The sequence below is a fragment of the Staurois parvus genome, unplaced genomic scaffold (assembly GCF_062004578.1).
Source record: "Staurois parvus isolate SC_StPar_1 unplaced genomic scaffold, SC_StPar_1.0 ptg000151l, whole genome shotgun sequence".
NCBI classification, from domain to species: domain Eukaryota; kingdom Metazoa; phylum Chordata; class Amphibia; order Anura; family Ranidae; genus Staurois; species Staurois parvus.
The window spans coordinates 20,701,468-20,722,500 of NW_028317947.1; the positions used below are offsets into that span (position 1 = coordinate 20,701,468).

General features: G+C 41.6%; 1 protein-coding gene across 3 annotated transcripts in view; it reads right to left on the bottom strand.

Annotated features, from left to right (window-relative positions):
* Positions 1–21,033, bottom strand: part of TLK2 (tousled like kinase 2) — a 66,944-nt gene that overhangs the window by 24,390 nt on the left and 21,521 nt on the right. The window contains exons 2-9 of one of the 3 annotated variants that reach the window (XM_089674610.1): positions 18,716–18,801; positions 13,906–13,977; positions 11,586–11,658; positions 8,918–8,961; positions 8,614–8,715; positions 7,754–7,849; positions 1,299–1,391; positions 386–496 (exon numbers count right to left, since the gene is read on the bottom strand). In XM_089674610.1, the coding sequence (XP_089530736.1) occupies positions 386–496; positions 1,299–1,391; positions 7,754–7,849; positions 8,614–8,715; positions 8,918–8,961; positions 11,586–11,658; positions 13,906–13,977; positions 18,716–18,796 (672 nt within the window). In that variant the 5' untranslated portion in view covers positions 18,797–18,801. The remainder of the gene's footprint in view (positions 1–385; positions 497–1,298; positions 1,392–7,753; positions 7,850–8,613; positions 8,716–8,917; positions 8,962–11,585; positions 11,659–13,905; positions 13,978–18,715; positions 18,802–21,033) is intronic. The other 2 variants (XM_089674611.1, XM_089674612.1) reach the window with 2 other exon arrangements.

The following is a 21,033-nucleotide window of genomic DNA, read 5'->3' on the forward strand; positions in this document are numbered from 1 at the left end:
AACCGACCTCAACTTCTTCCCACTCTAAATGATGGCTTACCCTCTGACAACAAGTTTGCCCCTTTCATTTAAGTGTCAAATGTCAAAAACTACAGTAAACAAGGGCTCTATCTTCAACCTGATAGCTGGATTACAAATGTAAACCACAAAAACATGCAAGCACAGGAAACCTTCCGTCTTCCTCATTCTGCCTCTGAAGTCTAACAAGGTGTCAGGTGGAGGAGACCAATCAATATCACATGACCAGGAGGCTGAGTTCTCTACTGAACCAGGGCTATCCCAATTCTCAATGAATGAGCAGCAAAGTAGGTTAGGCAAAAAAAAAAAAATCAATAGAGAGATTAAGCAAGTCAAATATAAACTCTAAAAAGGTTGAAAAGGTCACCTTCTCTATAAGCAGTTTTTTGCTCATTGTCACACATCTGTTTAACCGTTCTTTGTACTTTTCTAACATTTTCTTCTGCTCATCCATTTGCCGTCGGAGGTCACAATTTACCTACAAAGATAGTTAAAAAAGGTAATATTCAACTGAAAATTCAGCTTTGCCAATTGATAGTTTTCAGCCAACTATTACCTGCACATAGAGAAAGTAAAACAAACACCATCTGGGGTTGTTAAAAAATGTATTGCATTGCTACTTTATTGAAAGATATCTTACTCATTTGTGAACCAGGAATTCCCAGTAAAGGCTACACAGATTGGGTCAAGGCTTTGAAGTTTTTGTCCACTGAGAATGAATTTGATTAGCAGAATACAGAACGCTACAAAAGTAATACCAGTTTATAGAACCTTTAGGTCATATCCATTTGGATAAATAGACCCGCATTACTAAAGAGCAACTTACTGGGGGACTGTAGTTATACAAATATGGCAACTTCTTTTCATTTTCTAGGCTTTCCAGTAGTGTTACAGTTTTTAAGGATACATTATTCTGGGTTTTCAGGATAAAAGATAATGCCTGATTTTAAAATGGAAAATAATGATCATACTGAAACCTTTAAAAACAAAGTGGATCTCCAGCCAAAGAGAATAATTATTTTGGATATAGCAGGGGAAGGGCTAGAAACACTATACAGTTTTTATTTCCACCTGTGTCTGCTTTTAGGAGATTTTGCTCACTTTCCGACTATTTGGGCAGGGTTATTAATATTGGGAATTAAAAACAAAACATATGTTTTCTATGGTTCACAGAGCAGTGAACCAAAGAAAACATATAGAACTGTAGTAATCTGACAACCATAGAACTGTAGTAACCTGAACAATGATTGATACTCCTCACCCAAAGAATTACAACTCACCCTTAATAAGTCATCTATCCTCCCCTCCTTTTTCTCTAGGTCAGAGTTTTTGTTGTTTTCGAGAGCGGATATTTTATCCATCGTGAGGTCAGACTGAAGAGAAAAAAAAATGAATCAAGTAAAAAGAATTAACAAAATGACACACAATTGGTAATGATCACTTAGCCCACCAAACAAATGCTCATGCATATGTAACAGTGCAACACCGTAAACAAAACCTTATTCAAATGTATAGATTATAAGAATGTAAATTGACCCGAGCACCAAATCTCTGTAAACCCACATATTTCCTGGTACATGTAGCAGTGACATCATTGCGTTGTACAGAGCCACTATGGGCTACCTGCAGAAAACCACAGAAGGGGGAAAGAGACAAGACCAGTCACCATGCACAAGCAGAGAGAGCAGTGACTGGTCTTTATAACAGGAAGCTCCTGCACAGAGGCCAAGTGCAGGAGGGGTTTCATGTTCCATTACTGCACAGATCTGGGAGGATTTAAACAAAGGGCTCCAGGAAAGAATACACAGGGCTCTTGTAGACAATATTGAGAAGATTTACTAAAAAAACCTCTGCGCTACTAGTACTCAACTAAACAAATAAAAAAGCGTCAAATTGAATCAGGAAAGCAGCCACCACCCAACTGTGCAATCATTCCACTGTGTTAATGAATCAAATATGGTGAAGCGCTTCCAATATGACACAAATCAGATATCATATAAGCCTCATACCATAACCATTTATCATAAACAGATTCCCCCGTGTGTGTGTGTGTGTGTGTGTGTGTGTGTGTGTGTATATATATATATATATATATACACACACACACACACATACATATACATACATACATACACACACACTATAACTCAAAGCATAAAAAAAAAAAAAAATAGAAAAAAAAAAAATAGAAAAAAAAAAAAAAGAAAAGGTATAGTCCAATGCGAGAGTTCCATACACCAACCAAAATCTTTGTGCAATCTTCAATCAGTATATTCTTGTCAGAACAACAATATGACTTTCCTCAGCCTGAACAAACACCACCGTGCCCTTCACCGCACCTCATGGGTATCTCCTCACCTTATATCATGGACCCCACTGTAAAAGGAGGGTCAGTTGCGCTTTTATATTATTAGAGACAATGATCTTCTTCAGCATTTACCTGGTCATTACCGATCTCCCAGGAATAGATATATTAAAAGGAAGCAAAGAAAACATCCAATAGTGCAGACTGTTAGTTTATTTCAATAAAAAGGTTAAAATTCCACTTACATGTTAAAAAGTTCATTAACATACTTGACTTTCCAAAATGGCATCCAAGCTTTGTCAAGCGTGATGAGGTCACTGCCCGTCTAATGCGCTGCACCCCAGTCATCTTTCTCAAAAGGCTCCAAAAGGCTTGTGGTCTCAATATAAAAGTGCAATTGACCCTCCTTTTGCAGTGGGGTCCATTATATAAGGTGAGGCGATACACATGAGGTGTGGTAAAGGGCACGGTAGTGTTTGTTCACATTGAAGAAAGTCATTGTTCTGACAAGAATTAATATATTGTTTGAAGATTGCACGAAGATCGGTTGGTGTATGGGACTCTCAAATTGGACTATACGGTTTTGTTTTTTTATTCTTTAACTAGTAGCCGACCGCAGATAGCCGAATGACGGCTTCACTGCGGCCAGCCAGTTCTGAGTGGACGTCATATGACGTCCTCCCAGAACGCGCTCTCCTGCGCGCCCCAGGGGGCGCGCACCCGGCGATCTCCGTGATCGCCGTGTCCTACGGACACAGCTGATCACGTGATGTGGTAAAAGGCCAATCACAGCGGCCTTTTACCACGTGATCAGCGGTGTCCAATGACACGCTGATCAGAGGGAAATGCAAGTGCCGGTTCTCGGCTGCACTTTCCTCACGCTGTCAGATCGTGAGGAAAGTACTGCCGAGAACCGGCAGTTGTCAGAGCGGGGATCGGCACCGATCATCAGGGCACTGATGATCAGTGCCCTGATGATCGGTGCCCAGCAGTCCCACCCGCAAGTTCCGCCCACCTGTGCCCAGCAGTGCGCCCACTAGCTCCGCCCACCTGTGCCCAGCAGTGCGCCCACTAGCTCCGCCCACCTGTGCCCAGCAGTGCGCCCAGCAGATCACCCACCTGTGCCCCTCTGCAGTGTCACACACCTGTGCCCCTCTGCAGTGTCACCCACCTGTGCCCCTCTGCAGTGTCACACACCTGTGCCCCTCTGCAGTGTCACACACCTGTGCCCCTCTGCAGTGTCACACACCTGTGTCCCTCTGCAGTGTCACACACCTGTGCCCCTCTGCAGTGTCACACCCACCTGTGTCCACCAGTGCCACCCACCTGTGCCCACCCACCAATGCTGCCCACCAGTGCCACCCACCAGTGCAGCCCAGCAGTGCTGCCAGTCAGTGCCACCAGTCAGTGCCCAGGGGTTGTGCTAGTCAGTGCCGCCAGTCAGTGCCCAGCAGTGATGCCAGTCAGTGCCGTCTATCAGTACCCATCAGTGTCACCTATCAGTGCTGCATATTAGTGCCGCCTATCCGTGCCACCTCATTAGTGCTGCCTATCAGTGCCCTTTAGTGCCGCCTATCAGTGCCCATCAGTGCCGCCTCATCAACGCACATCAGTGAAGGAGAAAAAATACCTGTTTGAAAAATTTTATAATAGAAACAAAGAAACTTTTTTTTTTTTTTCAAATTTTTTGCACTTTTTTTATTTATAGCGCAAAAAGTAAAGCGCCCAGTGGCGATTAAATACCACCAAAAGAAAGCTCTATTTGTGAGAAAAAAAAATGATCAAAATTTCATATGGGTACAATGTTGCATGACCACGCAATTGTCAATCAAAGTGCGGCTGCGCTGAAAATTGGCCTGGTAAATAAGGGGGTATAAGTGCCTGGTAGGCAAGTGGTTAAGAGTGTGTGTGTGTGTGTGTAAATTTTTTGGTACATTCACAAAAGGATACTGAATACTGAGGGGATCGGTTTATTATAAAGGGTTATGATATGATGTAATATGATATCTGATTTGTTATGTCATATTGGATGTGGCTTTACCAGTATTCGATTTTGAACCAATCAGCATAGGCGGCTCTTTAATTAGACAAACTAGGCAGTCACCTAAGGCCTCACAGCCGCCTAATTTGCCTAACTACCACAATCACTGGTGTTGCCAGTGAAAAAGGGCACTTTTCTGCTGTCTGTAAGCAGCAGAAAAGTGCCTGTAAAACCCCACTTGTCCCGAGCTTCATCTTCCCCCTGCACCCTCCTTCCTCTTCCCACTGCACACCTGGCCAGCGGCAGTCCGTCCAAACTGGCTGAGCTTGGCTTGGTTGTGGCTGCCGCTGGTCAAGTGCACAAGAAGGGAGGTGTGGGGGAAGAGGAAGCTCTGGACAGGGCACCTTTCCTTTTGAAAGCAACTTAAAGGAGGGGACAAGGGGAAGGAGTAGGACCAACGCCTGCAGGCACCTACAGGTTAGTGTGTGACAGATCTGTGGAGCAGTCAGTCACTCTCTCTGTGCGGGGTCAATGATGTAAGGGGCGAGTGGAAACCAACTCTGCAACCAAGCTCTGGTGACTAGAGAACCTCTTACATCAGAGTTTCACTTTACATCAGAGTCTGCAACATTACCCTTTACATCAGGGTCATTGTAAGGAAAACCCTGCAGACTGATGTACTGTAGAGGGGAACTCTGATGTAAGGGGGGCTCTGGGAACTCTGAAGTAAGGAGGGATTCTAATGTAACAGCAGGAAGAGGACACGTTGCAGAACATGCAAAAGGGTGCTGCTGTGGGGCCGTAATAAAGGGCTCCTCATGGTTTTTTGCTTTGGGACTCTGAAGGTTCTAGGTATGCCTTTGGCCTAATGTATTACCTCAGTTTTGAGGGACAGGGGGACCTTGACGCTGCTATGCGCAGGCAGCGTTAAGAACCCGGTCACATTCACCTCTCACATAACCATAAGACTTCTGGAGCTCCGCCTGCCATCCAGTGAGGAGTGACGTTGCGTCCGCGCACGTCACCCTTCCCATCCACCGCACCAGGATCTCAAGTTGGGAAGGCCTACCAAGGATCTCAATCGTGGAAGGCCTGCTGCATAGCTGACGGACAGACAAATAGGCATTAAGTGAGGGCTCATGTCTAAGTTTTTGTGCAAGGCCTCACAAAGCCTAGACTCGCCTCTACCAATCAACTTCTAACTTCAGCTTGTTCAATTAAGCTTTGCTAATAAAGCCTAGAAGCTGAATGGTTACCATCACAGCTGCACCAGATTCTGTGTGCACCAGTTTAATAAATCTCCCTTATATGTCTAGCCTGGATTTAAGCTTCAAAACAGCAACAGAGGAATACAAATTCAAAATTTAAGAGCAGCCAGGGAAATGTAAGTGGACTGCTGGTTGGTTACTGTTGGATACTGAGCTTTAACCATTGGAATTTTCTGAAGTGAATGCCAGAAGCAAAATTTACCCACATACACTATGAGGATCCCCAGCAGCTGTTTTGGGGGGTGGGGTTGTGAGCTCAAGCCTAGCTCATAAATGTAGATACTGCCATCATTTCTCCTGGTCATAACATCAAGGCCCAATGGAACAGTGATGTAAAATATCAACAAATTCCAGGTGGCAAATGGTAAATGTGTGAATTGGTGAGGGGATGCACTGGATACCTTCGCTGCCACTGTGCTATTGCTGCGTGTTCAGTGCATCCCTGTAAGTAGGAGTGGGCTCCCTCCGGGCATACCTGCCCTTTATATATCCATTATTCTGTGTGTGCTCCAACTTTGGAGACTCAAAATTTATAGGATTATGACTGCAGATGTACTGGGGTGCCGTGACCTCTGCAACTTACGCATATATTTGCAAATGTGTGCAAACTAAAACCCTTGTTTTAATGTAAACTGTTAGGGTCAATTCAGTTTGTTGCAGACTGGCAAGTGAGCTGGGAATTTTTTGTTGGTTGTTTTTCTAGCAGATGGAAAATGTGCTTTAAAACAAACCGATAAGAAAAGTAGAACCACTAAACAGCAGCAGGTATCCCACAGCACATACCTTTAGTGTCAGAATTTGAGCCTCTTGTGCCACCCTCAAGAACAAAGCTTCTATACTTCCTCACAGTGGTGATTAGACCCAACCACACAGCTACATGTCCCTACTAATAATTTTGAGTTTGAAGGAAATGCCAGAGTGAAAAATCTAAAAGTAAATGGTATGTGCTGGTGTTGTCAGGCGCATGCATCTCATGTTAGTTTAGTAGTTTAATTTTCCCCACAGCTTTGCTTTAAAAGTGTGCTCATCGGGAGGCAGAAAAAGTACATAATTACAGTTATAAGATAGAGAAGTGTAATGCTACATTCACACTGGCAATCAGGGCTGGTGCGAGTTGTAGTGGAAATTCTCCCTGCGGCTCTCAGTGTAGTAGTGCATCCGGTGGCCCCGTTCACTATAAACAACAATTCGCCGGCTGCCACACCCATTCACAGCTCTCTGCCCAGCCAGCGATCACCGCAGTCTGAATGTAGCCTAAGTGCTTTATCTCCCAGCATTCCAAAACAGCAGAGACATTACTGGATAGGTCCTCCTCCATGGCACACAGGACAAGGAATCAGTATGGGCTTACATGCCACAGGCAGTATGAGTACATCTCAGGGCATTTCAGAACAGCAATGAAGTGATGGAGGGGGTCTACTTCCAGAAAAGCAGCACCAACACCAGAAACAACTGGTGCCAATTTTTGTAGCATCACTAGCTCAGCAAAGCCCAAACAGTACTGGCTGCATGGTTCAAAGAGAAAGCCAGAAAAGAATCTGCAAGTCAACATTTCGTAGAATACATTTTGAAGTAAATTTATTATGAAATTTGATTTTTACAATTTTTTTTACTGGACATGTTTAATAGCAAAAAGTCAACAATATTGTTTTTTTTCTCAAAATTGTCACTTTATAGCACAAAAAAACCCCCAAAAAAAACAAAAAACCACACAGGCAATCAAATACCCCCGGAAGAAAACTCAATTTGTGTGGAAAAAAAGGATGTAAATTTCACTGAGTGCAGCATTGCATGACCGTGCAATTATCAGTTAAAGTAATGCAGTGCCGTATGCAAAAAATAGCCTGGTCAGGAAGGGGGGTATATCCTCAGGAGGGCAAGTGGTTAATAGCACTATAATTTATTTTGGTCACCTAGTTGCACATTTGTGTTTCCAGCGAAGCCGTCTCGAGGAAAAACATACAAGTATTTTTTTAATGCAATCAGCTTCCTTGATATTTATGAATTGCTATATTGTTAACTAGATTGTGGCTACTCTCAGATGCACCACAGAACAAGCTGGCAGACATCTTTGCATAATTTTAGGAGACGACTTCGATGGAGGGAAATTAAGTGCACACATGTAGAGACTCACTTCAACTGTTCTCAAACAAGATGCTTTATTTATAAAGTGGTTCTAACCTGTATTTGTCTGTGCTGGACGGAAATCTGTTTGATGGGGATAGAGGAATGATCTAGGTTCAACGGTGTGGAGGAAGGAGGGCTACTCTGCTGACTCTGCAAATAAAAAGGTACATCTGTGTTAAAAGCAGAATAAAGATAATCCAATGTACAGACGTGGAGAGAAGACAACACATATAAAAATAAACAAGGAAACACCAAACAATCTAAAAACCAGGAATGTTAAGACCACAGACTACTCTCCCCCATGTGCTGCATAGAGCTGCGCAAAGTTAACAAGATAAACGGATCCAAAATGTTCTCTAGATAAAATATTTCTGAATGAAAATAACTACCAGTTGCAAGAAGAACTACTAAAACTAAGCTGATGTCAGCTACCTCATGAAGCAGGTAATAGAAAATGAATTTACATCAGGCTTATACAGCAGTTCTGCAAACTGCCCAGTCTTCAGCCTCATGTTTGTTTTGACAGCATCCCCACACCTAACATGGCCGCAGAGCTGGCTGACAAACATGCCAAGCTTTCCCAGCAGAGGCCTATGGTGAAGAATTTCCCTCACATTGTACAGGCTGTCTAGTAGGTTCCTTTTACCTTTAGGCTGCATTCACTTTCATTTGGGCATTTTACACGGATTGCCTGCCATAGGTGTTACATTGTTTCACCAAATAAGCAGAATTATCTTAAAAGAACAATTTTCGTCAAGTGAACCCATGCAAAATGAAAACAGAATTTCTAGCCTTCTCTGTAGTTGTACTAAAGCATGTGAAAAATCGAATGCACTTTCATAATGAGTAACACCACAAGACAAAAAAATTAGGTCAGAAAATATCTGTGGGTGGATCAATAAAGAAAGATTTACCGTTAGGGGTAAAGGGTTTGATAAGGAATGTTGCGGTGAGGATCTGGCAACCGGTGGAACGCTTCTGCCAGGACTTGTCCCCGGGCCACTTCCCCCAGCAAACTGCATTAAAATACGAAATATACGTTACCATATTACCTTTCATAAAAGTATATGGCTAATGTATAATAAACCTATCAGTATGTATATAATAAATCTTCCTTACATGGTTTCCAAATTGCAGACAAGCTCAGATATTTCATGTTTCATATAAAAGATCAATTTTTATTAAAAAAAAAGAAAAAGAAAAAAAAAAAAAACTTACCTCAAAATAATCACTAATTTTATGTCCTCTAGGAGTGTTTTTCCCTAAAAAAGACAGAACATAGGCTTTATTAAAAATACAGCACGTAAAAAAGGAACTGAATAATCAGTTATATATATCAGCTATATATGTTGAGACATAATAGCTACATTACACTTTTATGTTTTGGTGCAGGGTATAAAAATCCTGCCTGCTGTGTCTTCTACATTGTTTTCATCAAAACACTTTCCATAGGGATGAGAAAAATGTGTATAAAATGTGTCCGAAACACGGCACATGAAAGATGGCAAGAGATGGGAATGCAGTCTAAAGGATTCAACCTCCCCAACTGGACTCCCATAGTGCACTCTGGCTGACACGGAGGTAAAAAGGAAATGTCACAACACATTCTCATCTACCTCTACTATGCTTCACTGCAGCAGTCCAGCATTGCACCTATGAAACATCATCAACTGTGTGGTAGAAGCACAGACAGACCCTTTTCCAGTGCGAAGAGGCAAATGCAGGAAGTCCTCCCACTACAACATAATGTGGGGGTAGAGTGTAACAGAAGGTAGGAAATCCAGTTCAGATATGGGGCTAAAATGTCAGACACATTTTCCATCAGCAGATCTATGTAGGAAGGTTACAGTGTGGTGATCACAAAGCGATGAATGGTGCCTTTGGCCTGGGGAGCGAACAGAACCAACTAGCCCTTCCATAACAAACATTTCTGTGGGTTTAAAGGAAGTGAATGATGCAATGTGCGACCTTCTTGCCTCAACCATTGGTGGGCATGGTAAAAGGTGAGTGTAACTAAAAGGACATGGTTTATTGCAACATCTTTTTGCATACTCCAATCTCAGCAGCACTTGGCATCCTAACATGAAATCTCAGAAACACAAAAGGAAGCTGGAAGGCTTCCCTCCTTAAGAAGCTGTGATTGTAGAGAACTATAAATTTCCAACATGTGTCGCTTACTATGGATTCTGCTCTAATGTCTGAATTAGGCCCCTTTCACACAGGGCAGACCTGTCAGTGGATCCTCTTGCTCAGCAGGGAATCTGCTGATCCCCACTGAGCTAGTGGATGACACGTTTGTGTCCACTGAACTTATGCAGAGTGGACACAGACACATCCCACTGTTCTCTATGGTTGGTTGGAAGGAAACGGACTGACTGCCATCTGATCTGATGGACAGAAGGGAAAGAGATCCCCATCTGTTTCTGTTTGGCAGATCGTATTAGATGTTGGCGCGTGTAAATGGACACGTTCGTTTACACCTGTTGCTCAATAGAAGAAAATGGAAGTTCCAATAGGGTGCGCCTGAAAAACAGGCCAGCGGGCCCAATCAGAACAACTGTGTGAAATAGGCCTTAGAAAGTATTTCCACTCAAGGCCAACAGCCACACATCTTACAAATGCCTTCTTACAGGCACCAGACTCCCAACCCAGTTGTCTTCTGAAACATAGAAATTTTACTCCTTTCCGGTTTGACTTCTAGCACACTGCTGCCTGACAAACACAACATTTTTAGGCATACAGGCGTTCTTTGGGTGATTTTTTTTTTAGCTGATGTAAATGCAGTCCATTGTTTTTAATGTGCTTGTACAAAAAAGCAAATAACGTGCTGTAAATAGCTCAGAAAACAAAATTTGCGTTGCTGGATAGCATTCTATGCACCCATACACAAAAATACACGTACGACACATTCCAACAACAGATAGAAGAGCTTTTGCAGGTGTGTATGAAAACATGTGAATATGTGCATTTCTATGCTGCTTACTGTCATGTTTTATGCAGAAATGTTCTGAAGTTCATACATCAGTACTGTGTGCAATTACCTATAAATAGCAAACTCTTCTGCTCTGCTTCAGCCTACAATCATGAAATTACATGATGATCTTCCAATCAAGTTGGTCATGGGATAGAGAAAAAAAAAAAAAGAAGCAGAGAAAAAAAAATGTATGGCCAACTACTAGTCTGTATCCAGTTTTCTTTCCTGCGAGCTAATTTTGCTTTAAAGAAAAATAAACATACAGAATTATCCGCATAAGGAGTGCCTGCAAGAAATGTACACAAGTCAATGGGAACTAAAGATGGGAGGAGTTTAAATTTAATAAAAAACACAGGGGGACTGGATTTTCTGCTTCAACTCCTGGCACATCAGACCTTTGTCAAGTACTCACCTTTCCTATCTCTTTAGCACACTTACACTCTATTTACCATCAGGCTTGTACTTATTAAAGACACTACATTAAATGTTGTGATGAATTCTCCCTTTTTTTATAGACCTCTTTTTCACAATCCAATCGTTTTGGATACTTGCACAGAATTGTTTTGTTTTATATTCTCATTCTCGGTTTGTATGCATAACAAACTCAAAAGACTGAATCCTTTATATAATGCCTCCATTGTTACATGACTGATTCAGAGTATTTTTTATTGTATACTTTAATGACGGATGGCATACACGTGCAAAAAAAAAAAAAAGCGTTTATGAAGTGGCACTTGCTGCAGTAACTGATCTAGATCACTTTTTCACTATGCTTGACCTTTAAATGTAATTTACACTACCTCATTCAAGTTATTTGAGAGCTGCAAATGAAGGCGAGACCCCTTAGCGAGCAAGTGAAAAACATGCCAAACAAGAGTAACCAAGCCCACCACCAGACCAGGCATAGCATACCTTGACTCGTTTCATATGGTTCCGCTTTTCTCTTGCGATTCCTCTGGTCATTCTGTTTTTTCTCTGGAGTCTGCTAAAGAAAGATCTTTTAGAATGACAGAAATATGCATGTCTGTCCTACAGTACACCATGAAAATCTGCCCATATGTGATCAGCACACACATTTGTAGGATGTTTAGGACACTTTTTAAGTCATCTTCTAGCACAGCAATGGGCAAACTACGGCCCGCGGGCCGTATACGGCCCGGCGGACCTTTTAATCCAGCCCGCGGAGCATGGCAAACATTGCCTGTCAGGATGTGTGTAGGCGGGGCAGCGTGAGGCGGTGCAGCTGGGGAGCTAGGCTCCTCTCACAGTCCGCCCTGAAGACCGGAATGGCGCGGGAACACGGCGAGAGGAACGCGCGGAGCAAAGGTAAGTGAATTGACACAATATGGGGGATGAATTACTATAGGGGGGATGAATTACTATAGGGGGGATGAATTACTATAGGGGGGATGAATTACTATGCTTACTATGGATGACACACACACATCATTCATCTACTCTTGGACCGGCCCCCGGGTCCAATATATGAACCCATTGCGGCCCTCAAGTCAAAAAGTTTGCCCACCCCTGTTCTAGCACTTCAACAGATCACTGAGGAAATGGTCTATGATGTCAATTCAAGTGAGTGGCTGGACTAGGAGGTCTGGTATGTAATCACGGAGGACTGACAGTTGATAGGGGTGATTATAGTTGTATTAGGTTGTTGAGTAAACAGACTCCAGCAAGCAAAGTTATATCATTTCTAAGAGAGAAAAAAGTAGTATATAAATTTAGAGGGTGCCAACAAAAACTAAGGGCTTTTAAAGGGTTTACATGTCATGAATAGCAGATTTCATATATTGCAGCTCACCAGTCCTTAGATTTGGTGACTTTTTTTCAAACGTTTTTTTCATTTGTCACCTGGTAATTCTGCAAATACCACTACATGTCCTAGGGTGGCTACACTCATTCATTACAGTGCATCTATGGAGGAAGCCATGGATGTTACCAGATAAGTCAGTGTTGCTCCAGGTGAGCAGAGACAACAGGGAAAAAAAAAAAAAAAAAGGAAGGGAGGGAGGGATAAAAAAAACAAAAGCCATGAGAGTTCCTTCTAAAAGTACTGTTCAGTTGTACGTATATGCAAAAAGTGTGGTAAGCATATACTCACATTCAGAAGGTTACTGAATATGTGTCTTAAGATCAAGCAACCTAATTTAACACGTGAAGTATCGGTCTCCATGCAGAGTGGGGGTGGTCAAACCCTATGCACGTCAGGGTTTTCATGAGATTCCTGCACGGCTCTAGGCTGCATTCAGATCCAGTGAACAATGGTAAAGTGGATGAGGCCTCAAAATAGAACCAATGTGTTGTTAGCAGAGGTGCCCATATACTGTTGCAGTAGACTCTGGGCTGAGCGAATGCAGACAAATCCCACCCATTAACGTGGACTGTACACCTTTGCTAACGTAGAGGCCTCTAAAGAGCCATGAAACGAGTGAATGGTGTGTTTTAAACTGTTCTTCTGATTAATACTAATCTTCCTGAAGAATCCACTTGGAATCACCTTTTTATTTATTGGTCTGGGAATCACCTTTATTCAACAGGCACCTCTGCTAGCCACACATTGGTTCAATTTTGGGGCCTCATCCCCTTTACCATGGTAGTTACTATCTTCCTCCATTCCTCATCACCATTACAAAGAGAGGAATTCTTTTGACGTATACAGAAAGATTTTAGTGTACAGAAGGTTACAAAAATATTGGAACTTTGGCAAGAACAATAGGTTAGCCCCCACATCTATGAACTGGTAATCTGCAAAATAATTACGTTTGGATATGGACAAACTTTAAGGCGGCATCCACACCCAACCAGTTACGGGAACGCGTTAAAAATGCTGCAAAATGCACAACGCGCTTGCAGTGTCATTATTTCTTAACAGCACCCCACGTTTAGTCACGCAACGCAAAACGACTAACACAAGAATGGAACAAAAATGTGCAACCACACAATTTCCATATAATAGCTAACTATAATCAAGTGTATGTGTGTGTGTGTGTGTGTGTATATATATATATATATTATATTCTCATTGCTCAAATACGGCATTCGCTGAAAGCCGATGGAAAATAGCCACACACAAAAAGTGACTTGTACAAACCAATGTTATTTTTTATTCTTAAAGTAAAATACATTGAAATTGCTTGACTCCAAAATGTAGAGAGTGTCTTTGAAAACTACGACAGGCCAGGGACACAAAAGCCAGTATTTCACTTTGGAATGAGCTTCTCACCTCAAGTTCCTTGTCGCTCAGAGAACCCAGGCTACATAGACTTTGGTTAGAAGATTCACTGTTCAATTGTCCCTAAAATGAAAAAAAAAAAAAAAAAGATAGGAAAATAAGGTTCAGTTTAGATCAATGTAACTTAATGTTTAAAATAAATTCTTGAAGAATGTGCTTTCACTGACCACAACTGCCAATATCAGCACTTGTATTAAGTTATATATTATTATATGACATTACTCGGGGCTGATACACAGGTCATCCATGACAATGAAAACAATATTTCCAAAAAACTTATTTTGCATGTAGGGTGGGGGAAGGGCTCACTGCAAGGCTTTTTTGTGCCCAAGGTTGGGCTTCAAGGACTTCTCTCTAACTCCATTTTTGCAGATCTGCATCCTTGTTTCAGGTCATTGACTTTCAAAGCACTAAATGCAGGGCTTGCCGTAACAGCCAAGAAACTTGCATTTTTCAGGACAAGCAGAGATGGTTCCTTATTTTTCCCTAACACTGAAACAAGAACTCTTTCTTATATATTTAGCATGATTTATTAATTCTTATTAACCAATATGCAAAATATTTTGTGTATGTACATCAGCACATTGTTAACCAGAGAAAATAATTCAACTCCCTGACTCAGGTTCAGGCAGCTTGGCACAGTCTAATAATGCAATGGTGTCAAACAATGGCCTGCCTATTAGCTGCCCTCCCACACTTAGAGGAGTTCAAGTGTTCATTGGTTCTCTTCAGAGATTTTACCAGCCGCTGATTTCAAAGCCACATCCTTCATTAATTAGATGGAAGTTCTTTAAGACTAGGGTCAGGGGGGTGTAAACAATGAGAGCAATTATCCATCGGCAGGAGGAAGCAGTTTTTCTGACAGAACTGTCAGTGGGAAGCTGCTCCTTCGGCATGCACTTCTACCAGGCCTGTGGATTGCTCAGTTTTCTGTAATGCTTTTACAAACCGACTGGGTGAGTATGACATGTGCTATATTCTTCTCAGTATATCCCATGGGATGAACCCGTCTGCTGATAAATGACACACTAAACAGCAACATGTAAATACGGCATGGACAATGCACAAATCTCATTTCTCAGCGTAAAGCAAGGCTCAGGCGTGCACTAACTACGAGTTATACTACAGGCTTAAAGTGGTTCATACACTCTATACATGAAGGTAAAAAAAAAAAAAAAACTTCTGTGTGCTGCTCCCCTCACAGCCTAATACTCACCTGAGCACCCTCTTGATCCAGCGATGTGCACAGGAGCCTCAGTTGTCCCAGGTCTCTCTCTCCTCATTGGCTGAAACACAGCAGTGGGAGCCATTGGTTGGGATTCAAGGCAGCAAGGCAGAGGTGCTAGAAAATGTGCTGCCCCTTATTGGTTTAAAAGGGACTAAGCTTACTGAAGCAAAAAATATAGTGCAGATTTATAAAGCAGTGAATGTGACAATCACCAAACCTTTAATGCAGGTGAATCTTTCCAGGTGCATGTGTTTAACTCCTTCCTGCCCAGCGTATTGTAAGATGATGGCCAAGCAGGTTTCCTATTATCCTGGGAGGACGTCATGACCTCCTCCCAGGATCGCACCTCATATGGCTGATGACCGAACACTACACTGGCCCGCTGCCAGTGTCATGTGATCTCTGTGACCAAATCACAGCAGAACACATGACAGTTGTAAGCAACGAATGTCTTGGAAAGGAAGCCATTGTTTACAACTGTGCTGCTGATTGGACACATGTACAGCCTGGGCCAATCACAGCCCATCTGTAGCATGTGATCAGCAGTGGCCAATCACAATCAATAACAAAAATTACTGCATGAATCCGTTTCATTCAGTAAAAAATTCTTGCTTATACTAATGAAATCTGTTGGTATAAGCAATCATAATATGTTAATTAAAAAAAAAAATCCTGATCACTTCCCCAGAGAAATACAATATTACTATGGTAATATTGTATTGCTCTAGTTACAGTAGAAAAAAAAAAGTATTTTTTTTCTTTAAACATACAGCACCAGTTATAGGGTGACACTGTACTTGCACTGGTGACAGTATGTAAAAAAAAATAATTGTCAAATTTTTCTTCATTTCTTACATTTTCACAAAATGACAAAAAAATGACAACTCCAAAAAACTCACTATGCCTCTTACTAAATACCTCTGACTGTCTACTTTACAAAAAGTGTTCATTTGGGGAGTATTTGTACTGTCCTGGTGTTTCTGGGCCTCAAGTACAGTCAGTACATCAGGATTTAGCAATTGTTAAATATATACTATAGTTTGTGGACTCTATAACTTTCCTACTAACTAATTAATAAACACGGATTTGGGTTATTTTCACTAAAAAAATGTAGCAGAAAACATTTTGGCATAAATTTGTGTAGAAAATTTTTACAACAGAAAAGAAGAAACGCATTTTTGCTCAAAAATTTAGTTTTTTCATTTATAGCGCAAAAAATAAAAAAACCCAGTGGTGATTAAATACCACCAAAAGAAATCTCTATTTCTGTAAAAAAAAAAAAAAATATGGGTACAGTGCTGCATGACTGCACAATTGTCAAAGTGGGTAAAAAGTGCCCGGTAGACAAGTAGTTAAAATGACCACAAATGGCTCAGCACTAGTGAAGGATATTGAAAGTCACATTTACTGCTTTATAAATATGCCTCATGTCTGACAAATGACCTGAAAAAAAAAAAATGCATACACACAGACAAAATACATGTAAGCCTTCCCACAAAAACCAAAAGCCAAATAGATCAGAACTGTGTGCATCTAAAAGGGAAATACTTTAATCAGTGTGCATAACAAGATAAATATAAAGGTTAAACCACCCACTTCACAGAAAGTAAAGAGCCTCTCACCAATCATCTCTATGATAATAATTAAACTCCATGTTTTGTATTTAGAACAAAAGAGTCAACCAAATCAATGTACTTGTCAGAGGGGACACAACCACCAAGAAGAGAGAAACGCTGGAGGAGCTGCTATTTATAAAACAAAAACTTAGCAGATAGTAGCTTAGTGAATGTTAACGGTCACACAATATTTTTGCCAGGTTTAAAAACTTTTAGATTCAAACACCCAGCCCCACAACTCCACACTATTATTTTGGGCTTGTTCATGGGAGAGAAACAATCGTAAACAGGGTGGATTTGATTTAAATCACTAGTGAAAAGGCTCCATTTAAATCATAATTTTTAAAGAGCAGCTGTCATCTCTGTCCCGCAGCGGCTCCTCCTCTGACTCACGGTCGACTCACAGACAGTCCTATTCACTTTAATGGGACGGCTGGTGAGGCAGAAGTGACACAGCAAGGTGAGGGATGTGGTGGCAGGTGGTGAGTGGATGCCCACTAAAAGGCGCTGCCATGATGGATCTAAAATGACAGGTGCTCTTTAAATGTAAGGAATCTGACTCATTCTTGCTGGTAGTTACAATCTTTACAAACCAAACAAAGGTTTCCTTTTTAGAATAATAAGCTGTCAGGTTAGTAAAACAGCAATATCAGAACCGATTTTAGGTTGATCACACATAGCTGGAGAACTACTCAAATTCTTTTATTTCATGTTTTTCCTCATTTTTACTGTGGAATTGTGTGACTGCATCAATGCAGTGCATGTTATCTCAGCTTGCAGAGCTTGGATTCATTGAATGAACTTACCAAAAATTTAAATATTGCAGAATATACAGCGTCATGCTACATAACTAAGCTCCATTTCATGCTGAATAAACTAAATTATTAATGTATCTTAAAGCGGAGTTCCAGCTGAAAAAAAATAAATAAATAAAAGTCAGCAGCAATAAAAACTGTAGCTGCTGAGTTTTAAAATACACTTACCTGTCCCTCGGTCCAGCGGTGTCCACACCACAGCTGGTTTCACTGGCCGTCTTCTCTCCCTGGCGCCGGCATCTTCAGTGTGGGCACCCGGCTGTGACAGCTTATGGCTTCACAGCCGGGTGCCCACTGCGCATGTGCAAGAAGCGCTGCTCTCTGTGAATGGCCCCGGAGTCTTCTGGGACCTGTCACGTGCCCAGAAGACTACGGGGAGGGCAACTTGTGTTTCCGATCGCCTAGGCCAGGGGTGTCAAACTGGCGGCCCTCCAGCTGTTGCAAAACTTCAAGTCCCATCATGCCTCTACCTTTGGGATTCATGCTTGTAACGGTCAGCTTTGCAATGCCTCATGAATCTTGTAGTTTGGCAACAGCTGGAGGGCCACCAGTTTGACACCTGTGCCCTAGGCGATTGCAGCGGAAGTGGGAGCGAGCACCTATAAAATTCGGGTACCCACTCCCCAAAGGTGCCACTCCTTTCTGGGGAGCGGGGGACAAAGACTTAAAGTGCAACTTCCCCTTTTGGGTGTAGCTCCGCTTTAAATAGAAAACTATCTTTGGATAGATTTTTTTTCTCCAAAAGCATTTTATTAAAATAAATTAAGAAAAATCGGAAAAAAAAAATTAAATTAAAAAAAAAATCCAATTCTTTGATTTAAAAAAAAAAAAAAAAAAAAAAAATCATTGATTTTTATCCACCCTGATCGTAAATATATTGAGAAAAAAAAAAAAAAAAAAACATAAAACACAGCTCAGAAACAATCATGAACAGCTCTGGTAGATGCAATGCACCATTTCCTAAGGTGCAAAGTGTAACCCCCCCATGTGAACGAGCCTTCAAAAGTACAAACAGGGGCTGTGCAAGTCTTCTGGACTTGCAATTCGTGAAACCGCACAAAAGAGCCCTGAAACAGACAGTAATAAAAGCTACTATACCACAACACAAATTCAATGTAAGCAAATGAGCTGTCAAAGCTTACCTTTGAAACCCCGGCTCCTGTAAATCGCGCTTCCAACAATTCCTGGCGCCGAGGGTCCAGGCTATGCAATTCTTCCATCATTTCCACTACAAAATGACAAACGTAGGAAATTAGATGTGATGACCAATCAAAGAACAAAGAACAGACACGTCATCATAAAGAACTGTGCATAGACAATTGTGGGAACGCTCAACTTTCTGCCTCCTGATTTTAGGCCAGTGTAACAATACAGGGCCAGTGCTTTGAAAAGGAGAAAAAAGGTAAATGTCTGCTAACACAAAGTCCTCAAATTTACCTGAGAGACAGAGGTAGGTGATATAAATCCCCAAGCCTCATACAAAATGATTAATAGCACGTTTGGATGCTCAGTCCTCAGCCAAAATCCCAAGTACCCTCTGCCTGAAGGTCAAGCTTTGCAACAGACTCAATGGCTACAACATTTCCTGATCACTTTTTCTCCGCTACAAAAATTCTAATTCTATTATCTTGAATAGAATAGAAGTGGAACAATTTGCATCAAATGGGTATATGGTGAACATTGTCGTCTATCTCTGCAAGGTCACCGTGTCACCTGGTCACACAAAAGGCGTTAGATTTGATAGACTCAATTTTAATGACATCTGGCACCATAAGTGACAATCAGCAAGAAGCAGATAAATGCAAAACAAACATGTCAACATGACCAGTTTGACTTACGCCAGCCATAGACAGAGCGATTTTCTTTCCTGCAATCGCTCGATTTTCCCATCAACACAGTCAGGGGGAAACCCTCCTGGGGAGCCATTGTGTTTTCCTGACAGAGGGAGCTATCCCCGCCAGGAAAACACAGCGATTTCTGCAAGTGGCTAGAATAGCCATTAACCTCCCTAGCAGTCTAATTATGTCAGTATTTCTGTGCTCAAAGCGGTACATTATTTTCAATGGAAAATTGTTGTTTTTTTATTGTAGGCCTGTAATTCTTAGGAATAACTCACTGAAATCTGTCCGAACAAGAGTCTAGTAAACATCCCGGGTATGATAAAATATGAAACACAAAATCATAAATTATAATATAATAAATTATAAAATAATAATAAATTTAATTCAATAATATAATCAAACCAAAAACACTGAAATGTGAAAGAGCGCCAAGTTCGCACATCGCTGAGCTTAGTTGCAAAATCGTTTTGTGACAAAATTTCCCCCACAAATCATCACTCAATTCTGCAAGTGGTTCTAATTTACTATCACTGTTCTCTAGCCGGTCTAAAACCGCTTTTGACCTAAAGGGACGCTTTTTGGACGCCATGGACTTTTCTCAGTTTCCAGGCAGAAAGAACAGTAAATATGCAGGCAGGGCGCAGGACAAAGCACTCGGGACAAAATGTATGTGAAATGGTTTGATACAGTAATGTTTTACTATCAGATATTCGTGTATTGAGTGAATGTCAAATTTTTACATTTTTTAAATTCGTCCCGACACTTACAGGGAATGGAACCCGGAAGATGGATGCCAGCATCGGCCGGAGGACATGGCTGGGGACGCTGCAGGGGGGACATCGCGGGAGCGCAGGACAAGGCAAGTGCTGGAGGGATCCCAGAGCAAGGCTGCAGGGTAATCCCGAGTGTAGCTCAGGGTTAATGCTTTTGGTACTGAAAGTTAACCCCGAGCCACACTCAGGAATACCTCAAGGGGGGTTAATAATCATCACATGTACAACTGGACAGGCTGGTTATACCCAAGTTGATTGATGGATCAGCGTGGATACATTCATCCTGCACAGACATGGTTGGAATCTTGGACAGTCCCTGCTGAACCAGCCAAGATTTGAACTGTACAGCACGGGTGTCAAACTGGCAGCCCTCCAGCTGTTGCCAAACTACAAATCCCATGAGGCACTGCAAGATTGACCGTTACAAGCATGACTCCCAAAGGCAGAGGCATGATGGGACTTGTAGTTTCGCAACAACTGGAGGGCTGCCAGTTTGACACCCCAGGTCTACGGCCAGCTTTAGGCCCCTTTCACACAGGCATCATCCATTCAGTTACATCTTTGCTAAGAAAAGTGGACTGAGTGTCCATCAGTTAACATTCATCTTCCGTTTAATCCATTTACATCTGATTACTTGTCTGCTTCCATTTTTTTTTCTATGCTTCTTTTGTTGAAAATAAATAAATAAAGAAAGAAGGACCAGAACGGAAACTGTCAAAAAACTGAAGTGGAACGTCACTCTCTCAATCCATACTTGTTATTCATTGTGGTACTAGCATCAGTAAAAAGACAGAAATGTATATCATACTTGTATTAAACTTTTTCTTTTTTCACATCTTCAGTTTA